General features: G+C 44.5%; 1 protein-coding gene and 2 long non-coding RNA genes across 5 annotated transcripts in view; 2 read left to right on the forward strand and 1 right to left on the reverse strand.

Moving 5' to 3' along the window:
* The window catches only part of Arhgef28 (Rho guanine nucleotide exchange factor 28), a 313,627-nt gene that overhangs the window by 106,836 nt on the left and 185,944 nt on the right, over positions 1 to 20,847 (reverse strand). The window contains exon 1 of one of the 3 annotated variants that reach the window (XM_006985761.4): positions 10,796 to 11,219. The exons of the other annotated variants lie outside the window; for them this stretch is intronic. Within the exon in view, the coding sequence (XP_006985823.2) occupies positions 10,796 to 10,880 (85 nt within the window). The 5' untranslated portion in view covers positions 10,881 to 11,219. Of the gene's footprint in view, positions 1 to 10,795; positions 11,220 to 20,847 lie in introns of those variants that run through there. 3 annotated transcript variants of the gene reach the window in all.
* Positions 10,718 to 12,091, forward strand: LOC143268712 (uncharacterized). Its single transcript, XR_013044827.1, has 3 exons — positions 10,718 to 10,858; positions 11,215 to 11,476; positions 11,877 to 12,091. It is a non-coding gene; the product is annotated as an uncharacterized LOC143268712 (long non-coding RNA).
* On the forward strand, positions 18,413 to 20,598 carry LOC143268713 (uncharacterized). The gene is made up of 2 exons (XR_013044828.1): positions 18,413 to 18,689; positions 19,566 to 20,598. It is a non-coding gene; the product is annotated as an uncharacterized LOC143268713 (long non-coding RNA).

Raw genomic sequence — 20,847 nt, forward strand, 5'->3', positions numbered from 1 at the left:
CTTTGTAACAAATGGATTACGATTAATATAACTTACATAACATGGATATTAAAACAATTTAAAGAAAATGGTATTTGAATGATGTCTGGGATGTTCCCATTAAGAAGTCTCTTTAATATGATACAGTGGGACTTATCCCTGCGTGTGTTTGCCTACTTCCTGGGTCCCCCGTGTGTAATTTCTCCTGGTAACTTGCTGCCAGGATATGACAGTGAGAGCCCGGCTGAGAAAACATCCACAAAACAGCAGTTGCATAATTTCATTTTGTTTTAACAGCATAATGTTCAAAATACCCAGGAGAAAGAGCTGGAAAGAAAAGCCAAGAGATAACTGCACGTCATGAAGTATATTTTGTTTTTACTTTCAAATTTTTATGATCTGCAATTTCTAGATTTTCAAGAATAGCATCTTTACATATAAAACAAGCGGGGGGGGGAGGGGAGTCCATTTCTTTTGCAATGTGTCTTTTCATGCAAAACAGTAGTTTATCAGGAAGCCACCCATATCAGGTAATGTATGCACAAATGTATTATCTGGAAATGCTTTCCCTATTAGTACACAGGGCTGTTTTTAACCACCTGTCATCTGTACTCTCCACAACCTCATGGGTATTAACATATTCATTTTTTCTAGGTATTTTATTTTCTGTTGTTTAAATTTTTACTTGACCAATGTACAAAATTTCAAACATGGACATACCACATACCAACCACGCTCACCCTCTACCATCCCTCTACTACCTCGGTCTTCCCTACTTCTTCCCCCAGAAAATCTCTCTCACACATCCATGTCCAGAAATGTAAGGTGGGCTGGGGGTGTAGGTCAGCCACAGTGCACAAAGCCCTGGGTTCCATTCCAGAACTACCAGATAAAAGGGGGTAGAGCAAAATTCAGAGCAAAGGGGAGAGGTTAGTGGTAACCCTGTCCGGGTGTGTGAGGGACTGAACTACTGTGGAACAAACCCAGAGATGACCAAGCATAAAACCTCCCCTTCTGTCTCCATTTCCCAATTTAAAGGACCCTTGCGAAGTTCTGGAGTCCACAAAAGGCCCTCGCACTGACTGCGCTGTGATCCAGAAGAACGTATACAGCTGCCCTGCACCGAGAGTGACCATTCCCAGGGAACTGCCGTTTCTCTCCTTAGCCATTCCTCTTCAAGGCTCTCTCGGGACTTGGCTGCCATTAGTCTTGGCATGGAAGATCTCACCTCAAGCTCTTCTGAGCTGGACCTGTGGCTACACAGAAAATTATCCAGATTCCAAAAAGAGGTCCAGCCCAGGAATTTCCTGTGGGTTGGATGGAAGCTAGGTTGCTTGTAGACCTCAGTCTGTACCAAGAGGAGTCCAAGAGAGAAACCAGGAGACCTCTGACCATCATACCAGAGCATCCGGTGTCCTCGGAACTTGCCTTACCTCCTGGGGTCTTGCCTCACTTCCTAGTCCTGCTACCTAGAGAGATGGCCAAGCACAGAAGCCAGTGGACTCCTTCCTCAGAGGGGTGAACCCTCTTGTCCATACCCACTTAAATTTGGTTCTGTTCCATCAGATCTTTAGCAAGGTCCTTTTCTGCTGTTTGAAACATCTAACAGTCATAATTATTGAATGAGAAACCAGTCCCCCACCCTACCTCCATCACACCCAAGAGGCCATGAGGAAAGCGAGGGGCAGAGAGAAAGCGCAATCTTTTGAGAGCAACCATTTCCCCCCAAATCTTCCCTGGTCCTCATTCCTAATTATAGCAGCACAAAGGGGCCTTCCAAAGCACATGTTGACACTTGAACAGACTCTCAAGTGTGTAAATAATTTGTTTCTGCTCTGCTTCCCACGGAGCAGTCAAGTAGATATTGTCTTGATGTGTGGACTTTGGTGTGACTAGACTCAGTCAACAATCCCTTTCCTCCTTGGTGAAACCCTCTAAGGCCTGAAGTAAATGAGCACAAGGGGCAAGATTGGCAAGCTGCGGCGAACACTACCACACGACACAAGCCCAAGAAAGAACCAAAGGGCACAAAAATAGAAACTCTTTTCCTTTTTGTTTTTTGTTTTTTTTCTTTCAAAACCACTTCAAGTAATTCTAAAAGCATAAACAAATGGTAAGGAAGATTGCCCACATGTCATCATCATGGGCACTCAATGAATAATTCAAACGCTTCATATGGAAAGACACTGGCACACAGACATAATTTTGTTCATTTCCAGTGCTGCAAGAAGTTTTAACTCCCTAGGACTTGTCTCCAGAGTAACATATGTTTCACTTCCCAGAAGTCATCAAAAGTTACTGAGTTCTACCACAGACAAGGCACTACATTAGCACAAGAGACAATGATTCTTGGAGACACAATAAAGTCACTTATTTCTTAAGTGTCTTCAACAAGATCATTTTGAATGAATGAATGTGTGGGTGAACAAGTGAATGACTAATGAAAGCTAAGTGCTGCCTGGCATTCCTCAAATCATCCCAGGTTTCTTCTGGTTGAGAAACTACTGAATTCCTGAGTCCTACTTCATTATCATGGGGAAACTCGGGGCAGATAAGCATGAAAGAGAGCTGGATATGGGATTTGCCCATGCTCAGGGCCCTCCACTGTGAGGATAATGGAGATTAAAGGTACAAAGTGGTTTCTCTGCCTGGGGCAAGCAGTGTGAGATAGGTTGGGTCCACTCTGACAACGGGTGGGGTTTTGTTTGTTTCTGTTTGTTTGTTTGTTTGTTTCATTCAGATCATCGGAATGCTGAGGAATCCTGAGGTGCATGCACAGAAAATCACACAGCAGTGCCAGCCGTGGCTTGCCCAGGTTGCTCCCAGTTGCCTACATGCCAGGAAGGTACTCAGAGATCCCAAAACCCCAGAGAGAAGCAGTCGGGGACTGGGTTGAGCACATATGGCTGGTCATCGTATCCACCACAGTGCAAATCAAGATGTGTGGTAGATGTTCCTGGAGAGAGCATCTGGGACAGCATCCAAGGACAGAGACCCCCAAGGTTCTGTCATATGAGAGCCAAAGGGAAGCGAAGTCACTAGAAGTCCAGGAGACTCACCAAGCCCTGCCTGACACCGGCAGGAGATGACCCTGGCAGTAGACCTTGGTCACAGGTGCCAAAGTCAAGAAGTCACGTTTCCGAGAAGAGGCTAGGTCAGTCCAGTAAGACCCAGAGAGCACTGCACAGATTCAAGTACCAGGCTCCTGCCACCACCAACTGCCCTCCACTCTCACCAGGAAGCCATGTTAAATATTAACAAGGACGGGGTGAAGAGTTGGCAAGAGAAATCTAGGATACCAAATTATCCTATGATACGAAGCAGTTGCTGAAAATGACCATTATTACATCAAGCCATGTTTTCCATATGAGATTAAAATATACTCTTCCCCCTCCCCATCCTACTGTTTATACAGTGTACTTTGTGGAAATCAGACTGACTGTAGACAAATAAATAAATAAGTAAACAGTGAATCAATCAATATTTACTGCTTGCCTTCCATGATCCAACACTGGAGATGTGAAATGCACAGGACAACCCCCACTTTCCAGAAACCTTAGGGGAGATGTGAGATGCCAGCTTTGATGAAAAAAGGCTATGAGAAGAGCACATGCCAAGCAGAATGGCACCTGAGAGAGAATGCTGACCTCTGAGGGGAGGCAGGGAAGACCCGGAGAAGGGTCTGTGAGCTACATCATGAAGGAAAAGTGAGAGGTTTCCAGTTTGTGAGAAGCAATATTCTCCTAAATTTGCTAAATAAAAATAAAAGGGGATGGAGGAAACCATGAGGGTAACTCACAGAACTGAATGAATTTAACAGCCAAAGCCTGACTAGGGGAGTAGGCAACTATGGGGGCCTCAGAGACCAGCGCAAAGGCCTGGAGCCTCACGGGAACTTGTCGTTAATTTGCTTCCCTTTGCATTCCTTCTGACTACAGACCACTTTTCTATAGCCAATGGCTTCGCCACCAATCTTTCCAGAGATACCACCCGAGAAGAGAGGCATTTCCCTCCAAATTCCAGTTTGAGACATCCAAAGGCAGGATTCTGATTGGCTATGTCTGGGTGGTGTGCCCACCAATGGCCTATCACTGTGGCAGCAAGAACATTCCGGTTGGTCTCATCTGGGCGAGACCCCCATCTCAGTGTACCTTGGAAGGCACGCTCTCGTGTGAGTGCCATTCAGCAAAGGGGAAAAGCGCCGAGCAGACAGATACAGATAAGCACGCAGGCCAGCGAAACACTCGGTGTTACACAACATTTCCACAGCCTCATGAATCAGCAGTCCCCACGACTGGGCTCTTGTCCATCACTTTCTTCCCGCCCCGTGTATATCTATCTGACTCTGCACATTTGCTTCGAGGGACCACCCTGCCTGTTCAAACACCATCAGTTCGCCACAGGCTGCTGAGTGCCATCCCTTCATGATGCCTTCCACCTTACCTTCCTACAGCTTTTCAGTTTTTGTTTTGTTTTGGTTCGGGGCTGGGGATTGAAGAAGCATATGTCTTACAGATGCTGGGCAAGCATCCCCCCTCCCCATCCCACCCCACCAAACTACATTGTGAAATTCAACAGTAAGTTGTACCAGTCTCTCCTGCGGGACTTGGGGAGAAGTCCCCCAAACATGGAGACAATAATACTGTTTCCTTTCCCCTACAGAGATGGGAGGGGGAATCACTTTCAAAAATGTGGATAAGTATTTGTTCAATTAAGGGGAGTATGAAGCATGTTAGCTGTGTTGTCTGCCTCTCCTTTGTGATGCAGAGACATTTCTGGGCAGAATCTGGCATGAAACTGCACTCTATGAAATGAAACTCACCTAGAGTAAAGACATCCTAGTGAGTTATGTCACCTTAAGGAGAATATTCATCTCCTTTTTAAAAAAAATAATTTATTTATTTTTATTTTGTGTGCATTGGTGTTTTGCCCACATGTATGTCTGTATGAGGGTGTCAGATCTTGGAGTCATCTCCTGGTGTACTTCATCATTCTGTACATCTCTCTCAATCTAGAAAACAGTGAGTTTCCTAGCATGATCACCCTGTGGTGGTTTGAATGAGGATGGCCCCCACAGACTCATATTTGAATGCTTAGGGAGTAGCATTAAGAGGTATGGCCTTGCTGGAATAGGAGTTGCCTTGTTGGAAGAAGTATGTCACAGGGCATGAGCTTTGGGGTTTCAATTGCTAAAGCTAGTCCCAGGGTCTCTCTTTCTTCCTGCTGACTGCTGATCCAGATGTGGAACTCTCAGTTCCTTCTCCAGCACCATGTCTGCCCTATGTGCTGCCATGTCCCACCATGACGATAACAGACTGAACCTCTGAACTGTAAGCCAGCCCCAACTCAATGTTTTCCTTTATAAGAGTTGCCATGGTCGTGGTGTTTCTTCACAGCAATAGAAACCCTACCTAAGACACACCCCTTCATGGTTTCAACTTTCCTACTTCCATGCTCCTATCCATCAGTCTCCAGACCCAAACCATGGATATGTGCAAGGACCATGCCTGGGAGTGGGGGATTTCAAAGCCTAACAATAGCTCTTGCATCTGGAACCTCTAAAGCTATCCTGGCTACCTCTCTTCCTAGACAAAAGTTCACAAGGGGGAGGGATGAGCTGAAGTGGTAAGATACAAGGGCACCTTTCTACCCATGGCGGCAAGTCCTTGAAGTCCTCCATCCATTAGCCCGACCAAGAGGCGGAACACATACCGAGAAGCACAAAACCATGTATGCCGGTGTCTGTGTTCAGGTTTAGTTTTGTTACTATGGGTGCCAAGACTGAACAATTCATTTCTTCTTTCCTGGCCTCAGAGTCCCCAACTAATAAAAGAAGATGACATCCCAGCCAACATTCAGGGTCTGTCTCTCTCTCTCTTTTTTTTTTTTAGGTGACAATACACGTGGGAAATTCTTCACTTTATTCATGTCATTACTTCCTTACTTTTGAAATGCTTCCCAGTCTCTGCATTTCCTAGAATACCTGTGGGATCAACCTTGAAACACTCTATTTTCTGTGGTTATCCCAAAGTTTCGGAAGTTAGGTAGCTTATCAATTAAAAAGGTCTGTTTAGCTCAGAGTTCAGGAGGTTTAAAGTTGAAACAGCACAGCACTGACTCTCGTGAGGGCTCCTTCCTTATGTCATATGAAGGCAATAGCATCGCAGCATGGGGTTGTCAAGGGAGAAATCCCACATAAGCCAGGCAGCCTGCAGACAGGCGAGGGCCAGTCTTGCTGTTCCATAACAGTCTCCTCAAAAACTAACAAGGGTGGGTCCCCAAAAGGACTACCTTAATCTCTTCCTTCCAAGGGGAAGGGCCTTTCATGACCCAACCCCCCATTCCACTGGGTCTTATTTCATTTAAGTCTCAACATCTCACCAGCACTATACTAAGAGTCAAGCTGCCCACATACAAGCTTTTAGGTAACACAAGCCGTACCCAAACAACAGCACTCTCTAAGCTTCGCTTTCTTCATTTATAAAACAGAGATAATCTCCTTATTTACTACAGTTATTTTAAGAATCATATATTCCACCAGGCGGTGGTGGCGTAAGTCTTTAGTCTCAGCACTCGTGAGGCAGAGGCAGGTGGATCTCTGTGAGTTTGAGGCCAGCCTGGATATAAAGTGAGTTCCAGGGCAGCCAGGACTATACAGAAAAACCCTGTCTCAAAATACCAAAATAAATAAATGATAAGTTACATATTCCCTATGGCAAGCATCCATTACAGTTCAATAACAATTGGTAAAGCACCACATAGTACTGTTTCGTCGGACTGTGACTGCCACATTCTATGTTATCCAAGCTTTTCAGGGTTGTCAAACTTTCTAGTTTGTACTGGCTTCTTTGGAACTGTGGAGCCTCTGCCCACATGAAAAGAAAACTGGTACCTCTTCACCTTCTGCATCCCTGGAGAGGGACCTGCTATGACCTGGGGGAGGAGAGCATGGGAGACACTGCAGGAGGGGATGAAGTGACCAAGGAACATGTGTCGACAATCCTGAGCCTCCGATGACTTACATTAAAGTTTGCTCTTTCAAGATTGAATGGTAATGATGGGAACCTACATGAAGTCCAATCTCTGTGGGGTTTTTTTTATGATTAATCTTTGATTAACAAACATTAAATTTTGTAGTTGAATTGCTTACTGAAGCCAACAAAACAAAAATCCAGGCATTCCTAGAGCCCATGAAGCAGAACGGTCATGGATTCTGACCTACTCCAATTATTAACCACTGGGATCCAAAAAAAATGACTTGTCCTGGGGCTGCCTGTGAGATGACGGAGGAGAGCTTCTGAGAATGGCCTCCCCAGGTCTCACATTGGGCAACTTGGCTTTAACTGCTTCCATGACACCTGTCATTTCCAAAGAATGGTGACATACTCTCCTTCTCTAAAGGCAGGAGGAAAAGCAAGTACTAAGTTAAAATACTGTTTGGCGCGTTTTCTTCTTACGAACCCCTGTTGAAACTTCTTATCACTTGCTAAGCAAGCTGGGAGTGTGGATGTGTCTGAATATCTATGAAAGAACTGAACAGGGACAGGAGAGGGCCTCCAGGGGAATGAAATATAAGAAAACAGGGTGAATATGGGCAAGCAACAGTAGAGACTAGAACACATACCTTAATAAATACAAGAGACGTTTGTTTAATAGACCATAAATTCAAAGCCCTAAGATCCTCCTCCAAGACTTCCAAGGTGGCTGGAGCTCCAGAGGAAAATAATGCTGATGATTAGAAGGAAAAGGAGAGGAGCCAGAAAGACGGTTCAGCTGCTCAGTGCTTACCATACAACCTGAGGACCTGAGTTCAGCCACCAAATAAAAAAACCAAGTATGGTAGCAGAGGCTTGTAATCCCAGCCCAGCATGGGGAAGCAGAGACAGGCGGCTCCCTGGGGCTTAATGAAGTCAGCTAGTCTAACTTAATTGTAAGCGCCAGGTCCCAGGGAGAAACCTTGTCTCCGAAAAAGTGGACAGCTCTTAAGGAACAGTGTCAGAGGTTGATTTTTGGCCTTGGCGTGCAAGTGTGCACACACACACACACACACACACACACACACACACGTGCACGTGCGCACGTGAACTGAGGGCTGATGGAGAGAATGAAGAGAAATTCTTACTGTTGAAGACACACTAACAATGGTGTCACCCTTTCAAAGACAAGAGAGCACTGTTCTTCACAAACTGGCCACTAGGGTACAAAATCAGATTTATTGGGCCAGGTGTGATGGCACACTCCTTTAATCCCAGCACTTGGGAGACAGAGACAGGTGGATCTCTGAGCCTGGTCTACATGGCAAATTCAAGCCAGCCAGGACTACATAATGAGACCTTGTCCAAGTCAGATTTCTTATGGGTTTTGTTGTTGTTGTTGTTGTTGTTTTGTTACTAAGTTGGGGAGGGAAGCAACTGGTGTACCTGGGCCCTGGGAGATGTGCAATGCAGGCCCAATGCTGACCTGGCCTTTAAGCATCTGTCACTCCAGAGATGCTTGGTGGACATATTTGATCAATTCTTTGCTGAGTCTCTCTGAGCTTTACCTCCTTCTCATGGAGGTAAAGTGGCTGGCCTGGCTTATTGCTATAGCCCTCTTGGCTCTCTATGGGCTTATGGGGCTGGAATTCTGCCCAGCTGATAGTACAGTAGGACCAATCACTTTCTTCACAACTAGGTCCCCATCACTTAACCAAGGAAGGACGTGGGCTATGTAGTCTAACAACCCCCCATGCTGGCCCACTGACTTCATTCTTACTTATCTTTTGTTTCCTGGTGGCAAAGAGTTAATCATTTTCCTACCCAGGTACTTGCTTTCACTTGAACCAGGTTTAATTTATACATAGCTTTGCTATGACTTTCTGCTCTGGCTCAGGCTGGCAGAGCTCCAAATTTGGATTTAAAGGGAGAGTGTGATTCATATGTTCCTACCACTCCATTGGCCTCTCAAGGCTCTCCCTGGCTTCCAATCATAATCCCTTCCCTCCCAGGTTGCTCCCTACCTGGAGTGCCAGCTCCTAAAGTATAGGCATCCAGTAGGTTGTCCAGACAACATAAATACAAAATGGAAGTAACCTGTTCTTGCTACACTCCTGGTACACCACAACTAAAAAATGCACCTTCAGTTCTTAGGGCCTCCATGTACCTCCCCTCTTGGAAATAAGTCATGTTTTATAAAACTTTATGATAATAATTGCAAATCACAAAAAATATGAAAAAGTAGGAATAACACAAAGATTACCACATACTCTTGCCCAGATTAACCTTTTGTTAAAGTTTTACTCTTTTTTTTTTCTATCTGCATCTGGGCTCACTTTGACATGCAGCTAACTCTCTCCTGAATGCGTATATTTCCCAGAATCATTTAATGACAATACACTATGCCTTTAATAGATGCACTACATCCTTTAAAGGGAGACAAGCTTTACCACTGACATGTTAAAATCCCTTCCTTATATCTATAAAATCAATAAAATTATGTAAAATAAAAAGAACCTTTTTTGGGTACAAAAATAAAGAAGAAATTGGTTTTAAGAAAGGATAACAAAATAGTACATTAAACACTAGGTACTAAGGTTTCTGATGGCTGCATTTCAAAGACGACAGTGGACCAGCCTGGAAACAGTATTGGGACCGAGTCTTCCTGCGTCCCCTCATGTCCAATTCACCTTATTCCTAAAATTGCTTTAATCCCAGCTAAAAGGCAAACAAACAAACACCTTTAAGTTTACCCTAGAAGTTTGGGAGAAAATCCTTGAAGCTAATTAGGTGCAATGGATGACCGCTGGAGTCCATCCTCCAGTGGGAACACAGAGTACCTCAGGTACAACACTGCTGTACAGAGCCGGCAAGCTCTGAAGACAGAAACATCAGGAGAAATGCACCTTAGCCTGCTGTCGTCCATGTTCCTTCCCCTGGAGTCAAAGGTGACCCCACAAGTCTCTAACAAGACAAGGAAGGGGAGGGCTGCCCACTGCCTCTATGGCTCTTGCAAGCCTCGGAAGGCAACAAGAACCTTTGACACCCAGGCCGGGATGGGAGAGTCTCCTCTCTGAGCACTTCCCTAGAACTTTCCTCTCGGTTGCCAAGCCCACAGGACAGTGAGGGCCCAAGAAGAGGGAATAAACCAAGGAAGTCCCTTCCACCATGCGCCTCCAGGGATCCCAGGTCCTTCTTCCTTCGGCTTGACCTTGCTTACTTGCTTACAGGAGGTAAACAGAACTGGTCTCTGGGTTCTCTGGAGACGTTCTTGTTGAAATCACTGTTTCCAAAACCTTTCCTTGTACCAACTACAGAATCATTAGATAGGACCTCTTAGGAACAAATTTCCTTTAAGTAATTAACTTCAAAACACACACACACACACAAAAAAAAAAAAAAAAATCAGAAGCATAACGTAAGTAGCAAGCTCGAGTTCTCTTTAAACTTTACAAAGTCTAGACATGTTTAAATCAACAGGACTCTTTATTGTCAAGGTAACTCCAAGGTAACTCTGATTAAATGAATCCCAAACATTTACCTTGTACTGACCCCCCGACACCTCCCCAACCCCTGCATTATTTTTAAAAGTATGGATCGGATCGTGGCGGTAAGGTAGATTTTAAAGTAGAAGGACCAGAAGGAGGAGATCAGTATGCCTCTGAAGTCCATACACGAAGTGTTTGTACAGCATGAGCTCTACAAAGACATGTGAAAACACAACCCTCACATGCAGGCAGGCAGGCGGGCGGGCAGGGAAATGCAGGACAGAGAGGTGAGAGCGCGCCCCGAGGTGCCAGGGTTTGGCTCTGGGCAAACAAAAGGCACCCTGATCCATCTACCTTTCTTGGATGCCCTGCGTCGAATCTTCATCTTGGGGAAGGAAGGCCAGGAGTAGTTGAAAGGTGAGTCGGAGTCAGAATCCATTGTTTGTTTGGGTGAAAGGATCAGCTGAGGCAGAGGAGAGCAGGCAGGCAGACCGTGCCCAGCCAGGAGCCTCCCCGTGCTGTGATGTCAAAGGCAGGAATGGGGCTGGCTGAAACAGCTCCAAACTCAGAGAGGGAGAGGCAATAAATGTTTTGCTTCCTTCGGGCGTTCAGGCATGTAGACCAACAAGGAGGCTGTAAATATTAAAGCCAAACCAGAGAAGCCAGAGGGGGAGAGAGGGGGACCTGGAGTCTGGCTGATACATCGCAGTCCAGTTATTCAAAAGGTCACCGGGGAGCAAATGAATCATTAACTCCCCTCTTCTTGTGGCTAGATATGGAAATGAAGAAGGGAGGGAGCCGAGATGAGAAAGAACACTGCCTTGCCCGTGCGCGATTCAAGGAACGCTTCCTAAGGCGGGCGCCTGTTGTGCTGAGAGCTAGGAAATCATTTCTTAGGAAAGCTGTGCTGTGCTGTGCTGTGAGACCAAGGCAGCAGTCTGTGTGTGGACAGTCAGACCACAGCAAATGCAAGCCAGTCTACTCCAGGATCCACACCTCCAGAGAAGCTGATCGTCCACACCATCAGCAGCATGGGCAAGTCTGAGGGTGTAACTGGGATTTCATTTAACAGTCTGGTCTCCTGGTCCTTCAGTCCTGAAGTGGTCAGATGCTTTCAGCTTCATACACGCAGTGGTGCTCACCTCATTACACCCACCCAAAGTCGCTTGTTACAGTTCAGCACGACTCGGTTGTTTGTTTATTTGTTCTCGGAACTGTCACCAAGTTTAGCAGTCGGTCATAAGGGCTTAGGAGACTCTGTGGCTCAGTTCTAAACTTCCCCGACCATCTCTCTATGCAAATGACTCGTTTGCCACAAACCAACAGTTCCTACAGTTCCCCCTAAACGCTTCCCAATGATTAGCATTCAGTGGAAGCCCACACTGCCTCCCCATAAATCACGGCTGCCACTCACTGTTTCTCCCTACTTCTATAGGCACAGAGAGATGTGTGACCCAAATAAGACCAAGCCAAGCAGCAGCGGAGGTCTACAGAGGACTGTCCTGCGGGAGTCTCTAAAGCACGCCTCACAGGAGGAATGCCGAGAAGTCCAATGCTTGGCTGCGTTTTGTGAAGCCTCGGGATGCCCAGCCAAACTAAAGGAAACAACTCCAGGAGCCTTTCAACCCCGCAGGCTTGGAACAGGACAGTGTGTGTGTCTTCATTAGCATTCTTCTCTTCAGCTCTTTCTCCAACCTTTGGCGCAAGGGCTGTGCTGGGGTGGGGGGGAGCTTCACAGCTTGCTCTCTGGTCAGGGAGGAGTGAGTGAGGGGCACAGGCTGAGGTAAAGAGTGGGAGGGAGTCTGGCGTTTACATTCAAGTCAAAATCAGAATTATGTAAACTGCTATTGTGGTTTCATGTGGTTTTCTAGATAATTAGAAAACTGTAATAAAACATAACTAGAATATAGCTGCAAGGATTTCCTAAAGGGAAAATGAGTGATTTTTCTATGTTCTACCCTTTTATCTGAATAAATGATACCTGTTTCTTGAACAGATGGGTACAATTGTAAGAATAAATTATTCTCAGCCTTTAACATTAAGTAAAAAGAGTTTTAATCTATATGATCCTTAATAAGAAAAAAACAGAAAATGGGGTCAGGGAGATAGATGGCTTCAGGTCTAACAACCCAAGCTTGATCCCTGGGACCCACATGATGGAAAGAGAGAACCAACTCCTGCAAGTTGTCCCCTGACTTTGACATGTGCACCGTGACACATGTGTCCCCCTCATAAATCAAAATCTAGAAACTGCATGTGTGTGTCTGTGGACCAAATATAATCAAATAAAAAGAGGGGTTTGATGGAGGCTAGCTGAGGGGGGGAGGAGGGGGGGGGAAGTGTTTTCAATTAAACCCTTCTTTCTTTAAGAAAACAAAATAGACCAGAGGAGCCGGGAGATGGAGTTTAGGTGGCGGAGTGTTTGCCTAACATGCATGAAGTCCTGGGCTTGATCCCCAGTACCGCATCCCTGGCCATGATGGCACAGGCCCGGAATCCCAACACTTGAAAGACAGAAGCAAGGAGAACAGAAGTCGGCCGCACAGCAAACGTCAGGCCGGCCGGAGCGCCATGAGATGCAGTCTCATGCACAGAGTCCAGGAGCGTGCCTGGGGTACTGTGGGCATCTCTTACATGAGTCATAGAAGCTGGTCACAACCTGGGGGTAAAAAAACCTAACTACAGCAGCTACTGACTACAACTATATATTTTGATAAAGCACAAGGATTCTTGAAACTGTTTAAAACAAAAGTATTTGCATTTGTAAAGAGAACATCACCTATCAGTAAAGAAAATGTCTAGTTCCCTAAGGCGTCAGGTAACATGTTGGATGTTGTGCGGCCACAAGCTGCTTCTAAGGTGTCTCCAGACCAAAGAAAGGGGAGGTGCACTCACAGCCTAAAATATCATCACCATATTGCTATCCTCATTCAACTACATGGTCAAGGAGCCTCTGTGAGGAGAACCCCAGGCTGTTAGAAATATTGGTGCCCTCACCCTGGTCACTGCTGGTGGTCTTTTAGCTTCTTACTTCACCGAGGCATGGGGATGACACACTTATTATTACGTTGTCCTGGTAACAGGCAAAAGGAGTCACTTTTCGGTAAAACGGCAAATGCCACAAGCATGCCATCCACGCAGGGTCCCTCATTTGTTTTGCTTAAGGTGGCCAGAATGTGATGACATGCTCAGGCTTCAACGGCACAGGCAACAGGCCAGGCCAGGATTTCCTCAGAGGCGTCATCAGCATGGGTGAGGTGGATAAGAGGCAGAGTGTCCACTACAACTCAAACCACTGGATTCCTACTCCAACAGCGGGGCTGGAATGTGTACTGACAAGGAGCACCATCCCATGCCAGGTGATCCTCGGGTTCAGCGACATTTTACAGCCACTGAACTAGAAGAGAGGTAAGTAGAAGTCAAGAATTTACGGGGGGGGGGGGGGGGGAGGTGTTGCTGGAGGGCTTCTCTCCAGGTTCCACCAAGCCCGCAGTCCCACAATCCATGTATAAAATAATCACTCAGACACTTATATTTCTTATAAACTGTATGGCCATGGCAGGCTTCTTGCTAACTGTTTTTATATCTTAAATTAACCCATTTCTATAAATCTATACCTTGCCACGTAGCTGGTGGCTTACCGGCATCTTTACAAGCTGCTTCTCCTCGGGGTGGCTGCAGTGTCTCCCCCTCCTTCTTCCTGTTTCCCCAATTCTCCTCTCTCCTTGTCCCGCCTATACTTCCTGTCTGGTCACTGGCCATCAGTGTTTTATTTATATAGAGCGATATCCACAGCAGGGGGGGGGGGGCTAGAGAGATGGCTCAGCAGTTAAGAGCATTTGCTGCACTTACAGAGGATTTCAGTTCAATTTCTGGCACCCACACTAGGGAGCTCCCAACTGTCTTACAACTCCAGCTCCACGGGATCCAATATCCTCTTCTGGTCTCTGAAGGTACCTGCACTCACAGGAGCATGCACGTGCATGCCCTCATACACATGCGTGCGTATGCGCACACAATTAAAAATACATCTTTAAAATAAGTTACTGGAGAAGATGTTCCTCCCTTGACTATCATTTATAATAACAGGTCAGAAGAACGTAAGAAAACACAGAGAGAGGCATGAAGGAGCTGGGCACACGCCTTTCTACAGGTTGAGGTGATAAGCAGATCTATCTTAATCCATTTTCCTAGAGGTACAGTCACTGTTGACAAACTATAGATTAATTACTTTGTGGAAATTTTCAGACAATAATAGAGCCAGCAGCACATGTGGACACCTCTGCGATCTTGAGGCTGTCCAGTGTCCTTATTTGCCTTAATTTGTCCATAGTTTTTGAAGAAATGGATTGAGTCCCCTCACTAGCCCTTCAGTTAACGTGGAAAGTGACGTAGGAAACATTACTTGTGTGTCCTGTTCTAATTTTCGGTCTGCTCAGTTTCTTGCCTTCCAAGGACTCCTTAAATTTATCATTTATCCTCCTGTGTCCTAGTGTAACTGAGGGCATCATTCAAATTCTCTCTCTCTCTCTCTCTCTCTCTCTCTCTCTCTCTCTCTCTCTCTACCATTTTGTCCATTTAATTGCATTTAAATTAATTCAAGATGTTATTTACATTCATTCATATTCAAAAGACACGTTTCTTTGCTCTGTCTGATTGGCTGATCACAACTGCAGTTGGAAGAATTGAGTTATCTAGCCTCCAGTCACTCTGTAAGTAGTTAATACACAACCATCACAGTAGTGTGCAAGGGACTTCATGGGCTACACGAAGCCCATGTGCCTTCTCTAATTAACAAAAATTTTACTGATCAAAGCTGCCCCACCAGGTTCTTATCATCCAAGGCAGACACTGCCGTCTTCAGTAGCTGCTTTCTGGAAGACCCATGCAGAAAATACCCCTCCACATTCCACAGACGGGCAACAGGCCACTTCCCTCCCAACCTCGGTAAAACTAAGTCAAATATGGGATTTAAGGAACAGTAACTGTGAAGTTTTCTTATCTTCCAAAGGGATGACAAATCCCTTGAGTCTGAGTCCTATTTTAAAGGCACCTCATGCTACAAGGAAACTCATGGGCATCAGTGACATATATATAAGGCAGTTCTGACCACTTAATTAGTATCCTTAACCATGTCACTCATATGTTCTGAATCTTAGCACATTCAAAACAGGATCATAACATCTATACTGCAGGGGTTATCATGGGGAATAAAGGAGATTATAGCATAAAGAAATTAAAGACATTTCCAGTATACTTTAAATATTAAATCAAGTTTCCTTTCACTGTATTTCTGCAGTGTGCTGCTGAAGTATTCACATCATGTCCTCAAGAGTAACTTGCTGTATTTGCTTATAGTTCCTTCTTTTATCATCAACTTTAGAAGTCACACAGCTCAGCAATAGAGAGCACCTCTGATACATTAGTCAGGAAAGTGAAGGTGGCCACAGAAGGTTTACAGGAACCTGGAAGTCACTCAGACATGTTGAAACCACCCACCCTTCACCTGGGTTTACACAAGTGTCTCATATGACCATTTGACATCAAAGACACCACGGCCACCCTCAGATGGCACTAATGGGACCATTTCTGTTCAAGCTTCCTTTCTACACATGTGAAGACTGGCAAAGGCTTCACTATTCAGTTTCCTCTTCCCATGCCTCAGACCACAGTGTTTATTTATCCCCTAAATACTTGCCATCTAAACCCTGGCCTCAAAGAAGCAGATTGGAGTCTTGGGTTCCCACCTCATGACATTCAACTGCTTACAAACTCTACTTTGCAAAGCATGTGTTTGTTTAGTGATTGGATGGACCAAAGCACTCGGGCCAAAAGGCCTATGACACTGTCACATGGTCTACTTCCACACCATGCTTACCTCTAAGCCTCCACAAAAACCTGGCATCCATCCCCCGTCATAAGTAGTCATCCATTCACATAAGTATTCAATTCTAGTACACCCATAAAGTAGTATCTGAATTGTAAAAATGTTATCAATATAAGATCTGGGCTTCAGTACAGTTCCTTTTGCATTTTATTCTTACAGACGTCACTCATTTCCAAAGCTATTTAGTACCCTTCAATGACTTTGTTTCAGGGGCTGGGAAAGTAATTCAGTTGGTAGATTATACTAACAAGTATGAAAGCCTGGGTGTGACCTTCAGTATCAAATAAAAAACGACATGGCAGCATATCTCCCTAATCTCAGTACTTGTAAAGTAAAGGCAGAAAAGTTAGAAGTTCAACACCATCCTTGACTACACTAGCAAGGTGGTAGCTTGGCTACATGAGACCCTCTCTAAATAATAATAATAATCACAATAAGTTTGTTTCATACATTTCAGTGTAGTTAAATATATTTTTGTGGCATTCTGCATTCCACCCTGGGCTCTCCCACTGTAGCGGTTTGAATAAGAATGGTCGCCATAGGCTCATAGATTTGAATACTTGGTCACCAGGGAATGACACTATTAGGAGGTGTGGCCTTGTTGGAATATACGTGTCCTTATTGGAAGAAGTGTGTCACTAGGGGTAGGCTTTGAGGATTCAAATGCTCAAGCCAGGCCCAGTGTCTCTCTCTTCCTGCTGCCTGGTGATCACTGTAGAACCCTCAGCTACCTCTCCAGCACCATGTCTACTTGTGCACCGCCATGCTTCCCACCATGACAGTAACAGACTAAACCTGAACCTGTGAGCCAGCCCCAATTAAATGTTTTCCTTTATAAGAGTTGCCATAATCAAGGTGCCTCCTCACAGCAACAGAATCCTAACTAAGACACCCACCATTGATGTTTGCTTGTTCGTTTGTATACGTTAAGTTTTCCTTGATGGTCTATAAAATTCTATGACTTTTGATAAATCCAAGGTGTCATGTATCATCAACTTACAAGTCATAAATGATATTTTCACCATGCTAAACACACACACACACACACACACACACACACACACACACACACACACACACACACACGAGGATATAAAAAAGGTGCAGAAGCCAACTAAGATAGTTCCTAATACTAAAGCTAAATTCTTAATATTTTGAAAAAAATTGTCAGATTATTACTCAAAATGAAAAGTAGTATCTTTGTCTTCATAAAGGTATTATAAATGACCAAACAGTGAAGGAAAATAAACCTTCCGTGTAAAGGACTCTGATTTATGTAGCTCCTCCACCCACAAGGATGCATGCAGGCGACTCCCTGCTCCTTAACGGTGAACAGAACATCTTGCCTTCCTTCCAAAGACTACAGTACAGAAAAAGGGTGAGGAGGGATAACTTCCCAGGGAAGAAAATGGCCAGCACAGCCCCAGCTAGGAGACGACTGTTAACCCCAGCAGTGCTTAATAAAGTTGACAGGACAAAGCCTTTGCGTCACGTGATGGATGTGGCACTGCACCTGGGCACTCTTCTTCTCAGAACCTGTAACTTTAATGATGGGGGAAACATTCAAATTCCATCCATGGAACAGCCATAAAACTCCTGACCAGCGCTTCTCAAAACTGTCAGGATCATCAAAAACCAGGGAAGTGAAAACACTCTCACTGCCAAGAAGTTAAGGAAAACGTGATGGCTAAGTATAACACGGTATCACAGATGAGGAGCTGGCCCAGAAAAGGGGAACAGGTACTAAAGTAAGGGGGGAAAGTCCACACATCTAAAAATAAGGTTTACTATCAAAAGGATCAGAGTGGGAGCCAACGTTCCTAATCTGTGTCCAGTAAGTGTGGAGTTGACACTGTTCAAGGATGTGCACCCCCCTTGCCAGAGAGGTTTCCATGTGGGGAAGGTCAGTTCATCTCAGTCCAGCCAGCTGGGATCTCACTGACAGACAAATCTCAGGAACCGATAGACACCTCCTAGCTCAACTCACCATTTTTTCCTCAAGTTCCAGGTACATTCAACTTCACTTTTATTCTGTTGTCATTGTTATTTCTTTTAATGTATGGTTGTTTCTCTTCCTCCTATAGTTCAGCTACAAAACTTCTTCAGCAGAGTCTCGTGCTTTGAAACACAAATTCTGTTGACTTTCTTGCCCACAACTGAAATAAGGAGCCCTGTTCTGTGAAAATATCTTCCCGGTTCAATACACTGGGAATTGCAATGTATTGTTCTACTGAACTGTTAGTATTTATATTGTCCAGCATGGAGACTCACCAAAATCTTAATTCCCTGAAGTCCCTACCCCCTCCAAGGGATGAACCATTGGATGCTTAAATTAAGGAAGGAAGCGAGGCAAACAGGCAGGTAAGAAAATAGGAAGGCAGGAAAGAAGGAAGACAGGGAGGGAGGGAGGGAGGGAGGGAGGGAGGGAGGGAGGGAGGGAGGGAGGGAGGGAGGGAGGGAGGGAGGGAGGGAGGGAGGGGACAATCCAAGGCTGAACTCCCATAAACACACTCACTATGATCAAACCAGTTGCCAAGGAGCTCTAATTAAGTAAGAGAATGCTTTCAAAATTACTAGGACACTAGAGTGCTTTCCGCACAAAGAAATGGGATGAAATCTCTGGGTGTCATTGGAACTCCCCATAAAATGCCTGTTATAAAACCACTCCAAGACATAACCCACTGGTTCGTGTGTTTTGTGTTTTATGAGTTAGTTTTAGTTTCTTTAACTACTTGTAGACATGTTTGAGATTTGTAAATTAATCATTAAACATCAAAGTCAAAGCTTTTGAGGAGATAGAAACTTGGAGTTTCCTTATTTACTAAGCTTGTTTAGCTCCAGAACCTTGAAGTTATAGGTTTTGTTTCAGAGAAGGAAATTTTTGGAGTTCAGAGGAAGCACGACCACGGTTTCTCCTGCTTTCAATTACATTTCAAAAATGTATTTGGTAGGCAAGGCAAAAAGAAAACAGCAATTTAGAGTATACTGAAGATGGAGCCCATGCCTACCATTGGGCTTCCCTGTAACACTCTATGACCTTAGCGTCAACACCTCTCCATCCCACCCAGCAATGACAACTCCGAGTGGGCCCATGGTAGCCATTTGATCCTTCTTAATGTTTAACATAATTTTTTAAGTTTTTGTTGTTGTTGTTGTTGTTGCTGCTGCTGTTTTGTTTTGTTTTGTTTTTTCCAATTCAAGTATCTCAGAAGTTTCCAATCCTTTTTCTTTGAACAGCATCCACATTTCCCGTAGAGCCTGGCATGGAGGTGATGACCCCTGAGAGCATTCGAAGTTAATATAAACAGACTTCCACTCACTCCTTTCTTAGGCACTGGAGATAAAAGTGCAACTCCACTTCTCAGTGGCAAAGGAACTAAAAGCCAGGAAGGTTGGCGTTGATCCCAGCATCACTGGGCTTCCAGAAGGACCTTTAGCTGTGGCTTTCAGCCTTGGCTCCACCTAGAAACAAACTGGAGCCTTTGGAATTTGTCTTGTTCCTTCTAGACCTTAGGGCCAGCTTCAAGATGTCCACAGTTTACCTTCTGGTGTGTAGGCTAAATTTAGAATACTAAAGCAATGCTTCGATTAGTAACTAACCTCGAGTGATTTTCATGCCATTCTTTTTATTTCCCTTTCCATCTTACATCTTTGAACAAACAATATGAAGAAAGTTAGGCCCATCACGATAGCAGCCAGCATCCTACAGCTTGATGATTTCATGGGACTTCTCATTGGAAAAAAAAAAACAAAAAACCACAAAATAGATTTCATACCTCCAGCAAAGCTGCGGTTTCTTCTTGCTTTTTAAGTCTACAGAACAGTTTATATTAACCTAAAAGCCCCCAAATAGTCTTTCTTTTGATTTATGGGATGAATGTTTGTCAACAAACACTCCAGTAGTCTCATTTAAAGAAAAATGTGGTTTTTTTCCACATTCCACAAGGAGAATTTTACCCAAACAAGGAAGCCACAGCATAAAGAGGCAGAACTCAGCAAGGGATCCACATTGACCTTATAATAAACATGCAGCCAAATACCTAGGCCAACAACTTTTTTTCTACCAAAAACTATTTTTAAAACCTCAAAAACCACCATAAAACTTCACTGAAATGAACAAAAGGAATTAAAAGCAGCCCAACTTTTATACAAGTAACTTTGTATTTGCAATACCCTTTTTGGGAGATTTCTCTGTCCCCAGATCCTTTACATCAAATCATGGATGAAAGTAGTTTGTTGCAGAGAAATGCCACCCACCTCTACCCAAAAACTGAAATGTTTAAAAAAAAAAAAGAGTTCACAGGAGTATCTATTTTATAGCCCAAGCCATAATGAAATCTGTCAAAAATTAGGCTCAAAAACTGACATTCTAGAAGTCCAAAAGCCTTGAAGGTCTTTCTTTTTCCTTCTTTTCCTTTTCCTTCCTATTCCAAACAGCATTCCCAAGGCCTAGCTAGAGATTGTGCAGAGTGAAATGGTAGGAGAGGTGGGGGCGGGGTGAGATCCACTGACTATGGAC

This window comes from Peromyscus maniculatus, chromosome 15 (assembly GCF_049852395.1).
Source record: "Peromyscus maniculatus bairdii isolate BWxNUB_F1_BW_parent chromosome 15, HU_Pman_BW_mat_3.1, whole genome shotgun sequence".
NCBI lineage: Eukaryota > Metazoa > Chordata > Mammalia > Rodentia > Cricetidae > Peromyscus > Peromyscus maniculatus.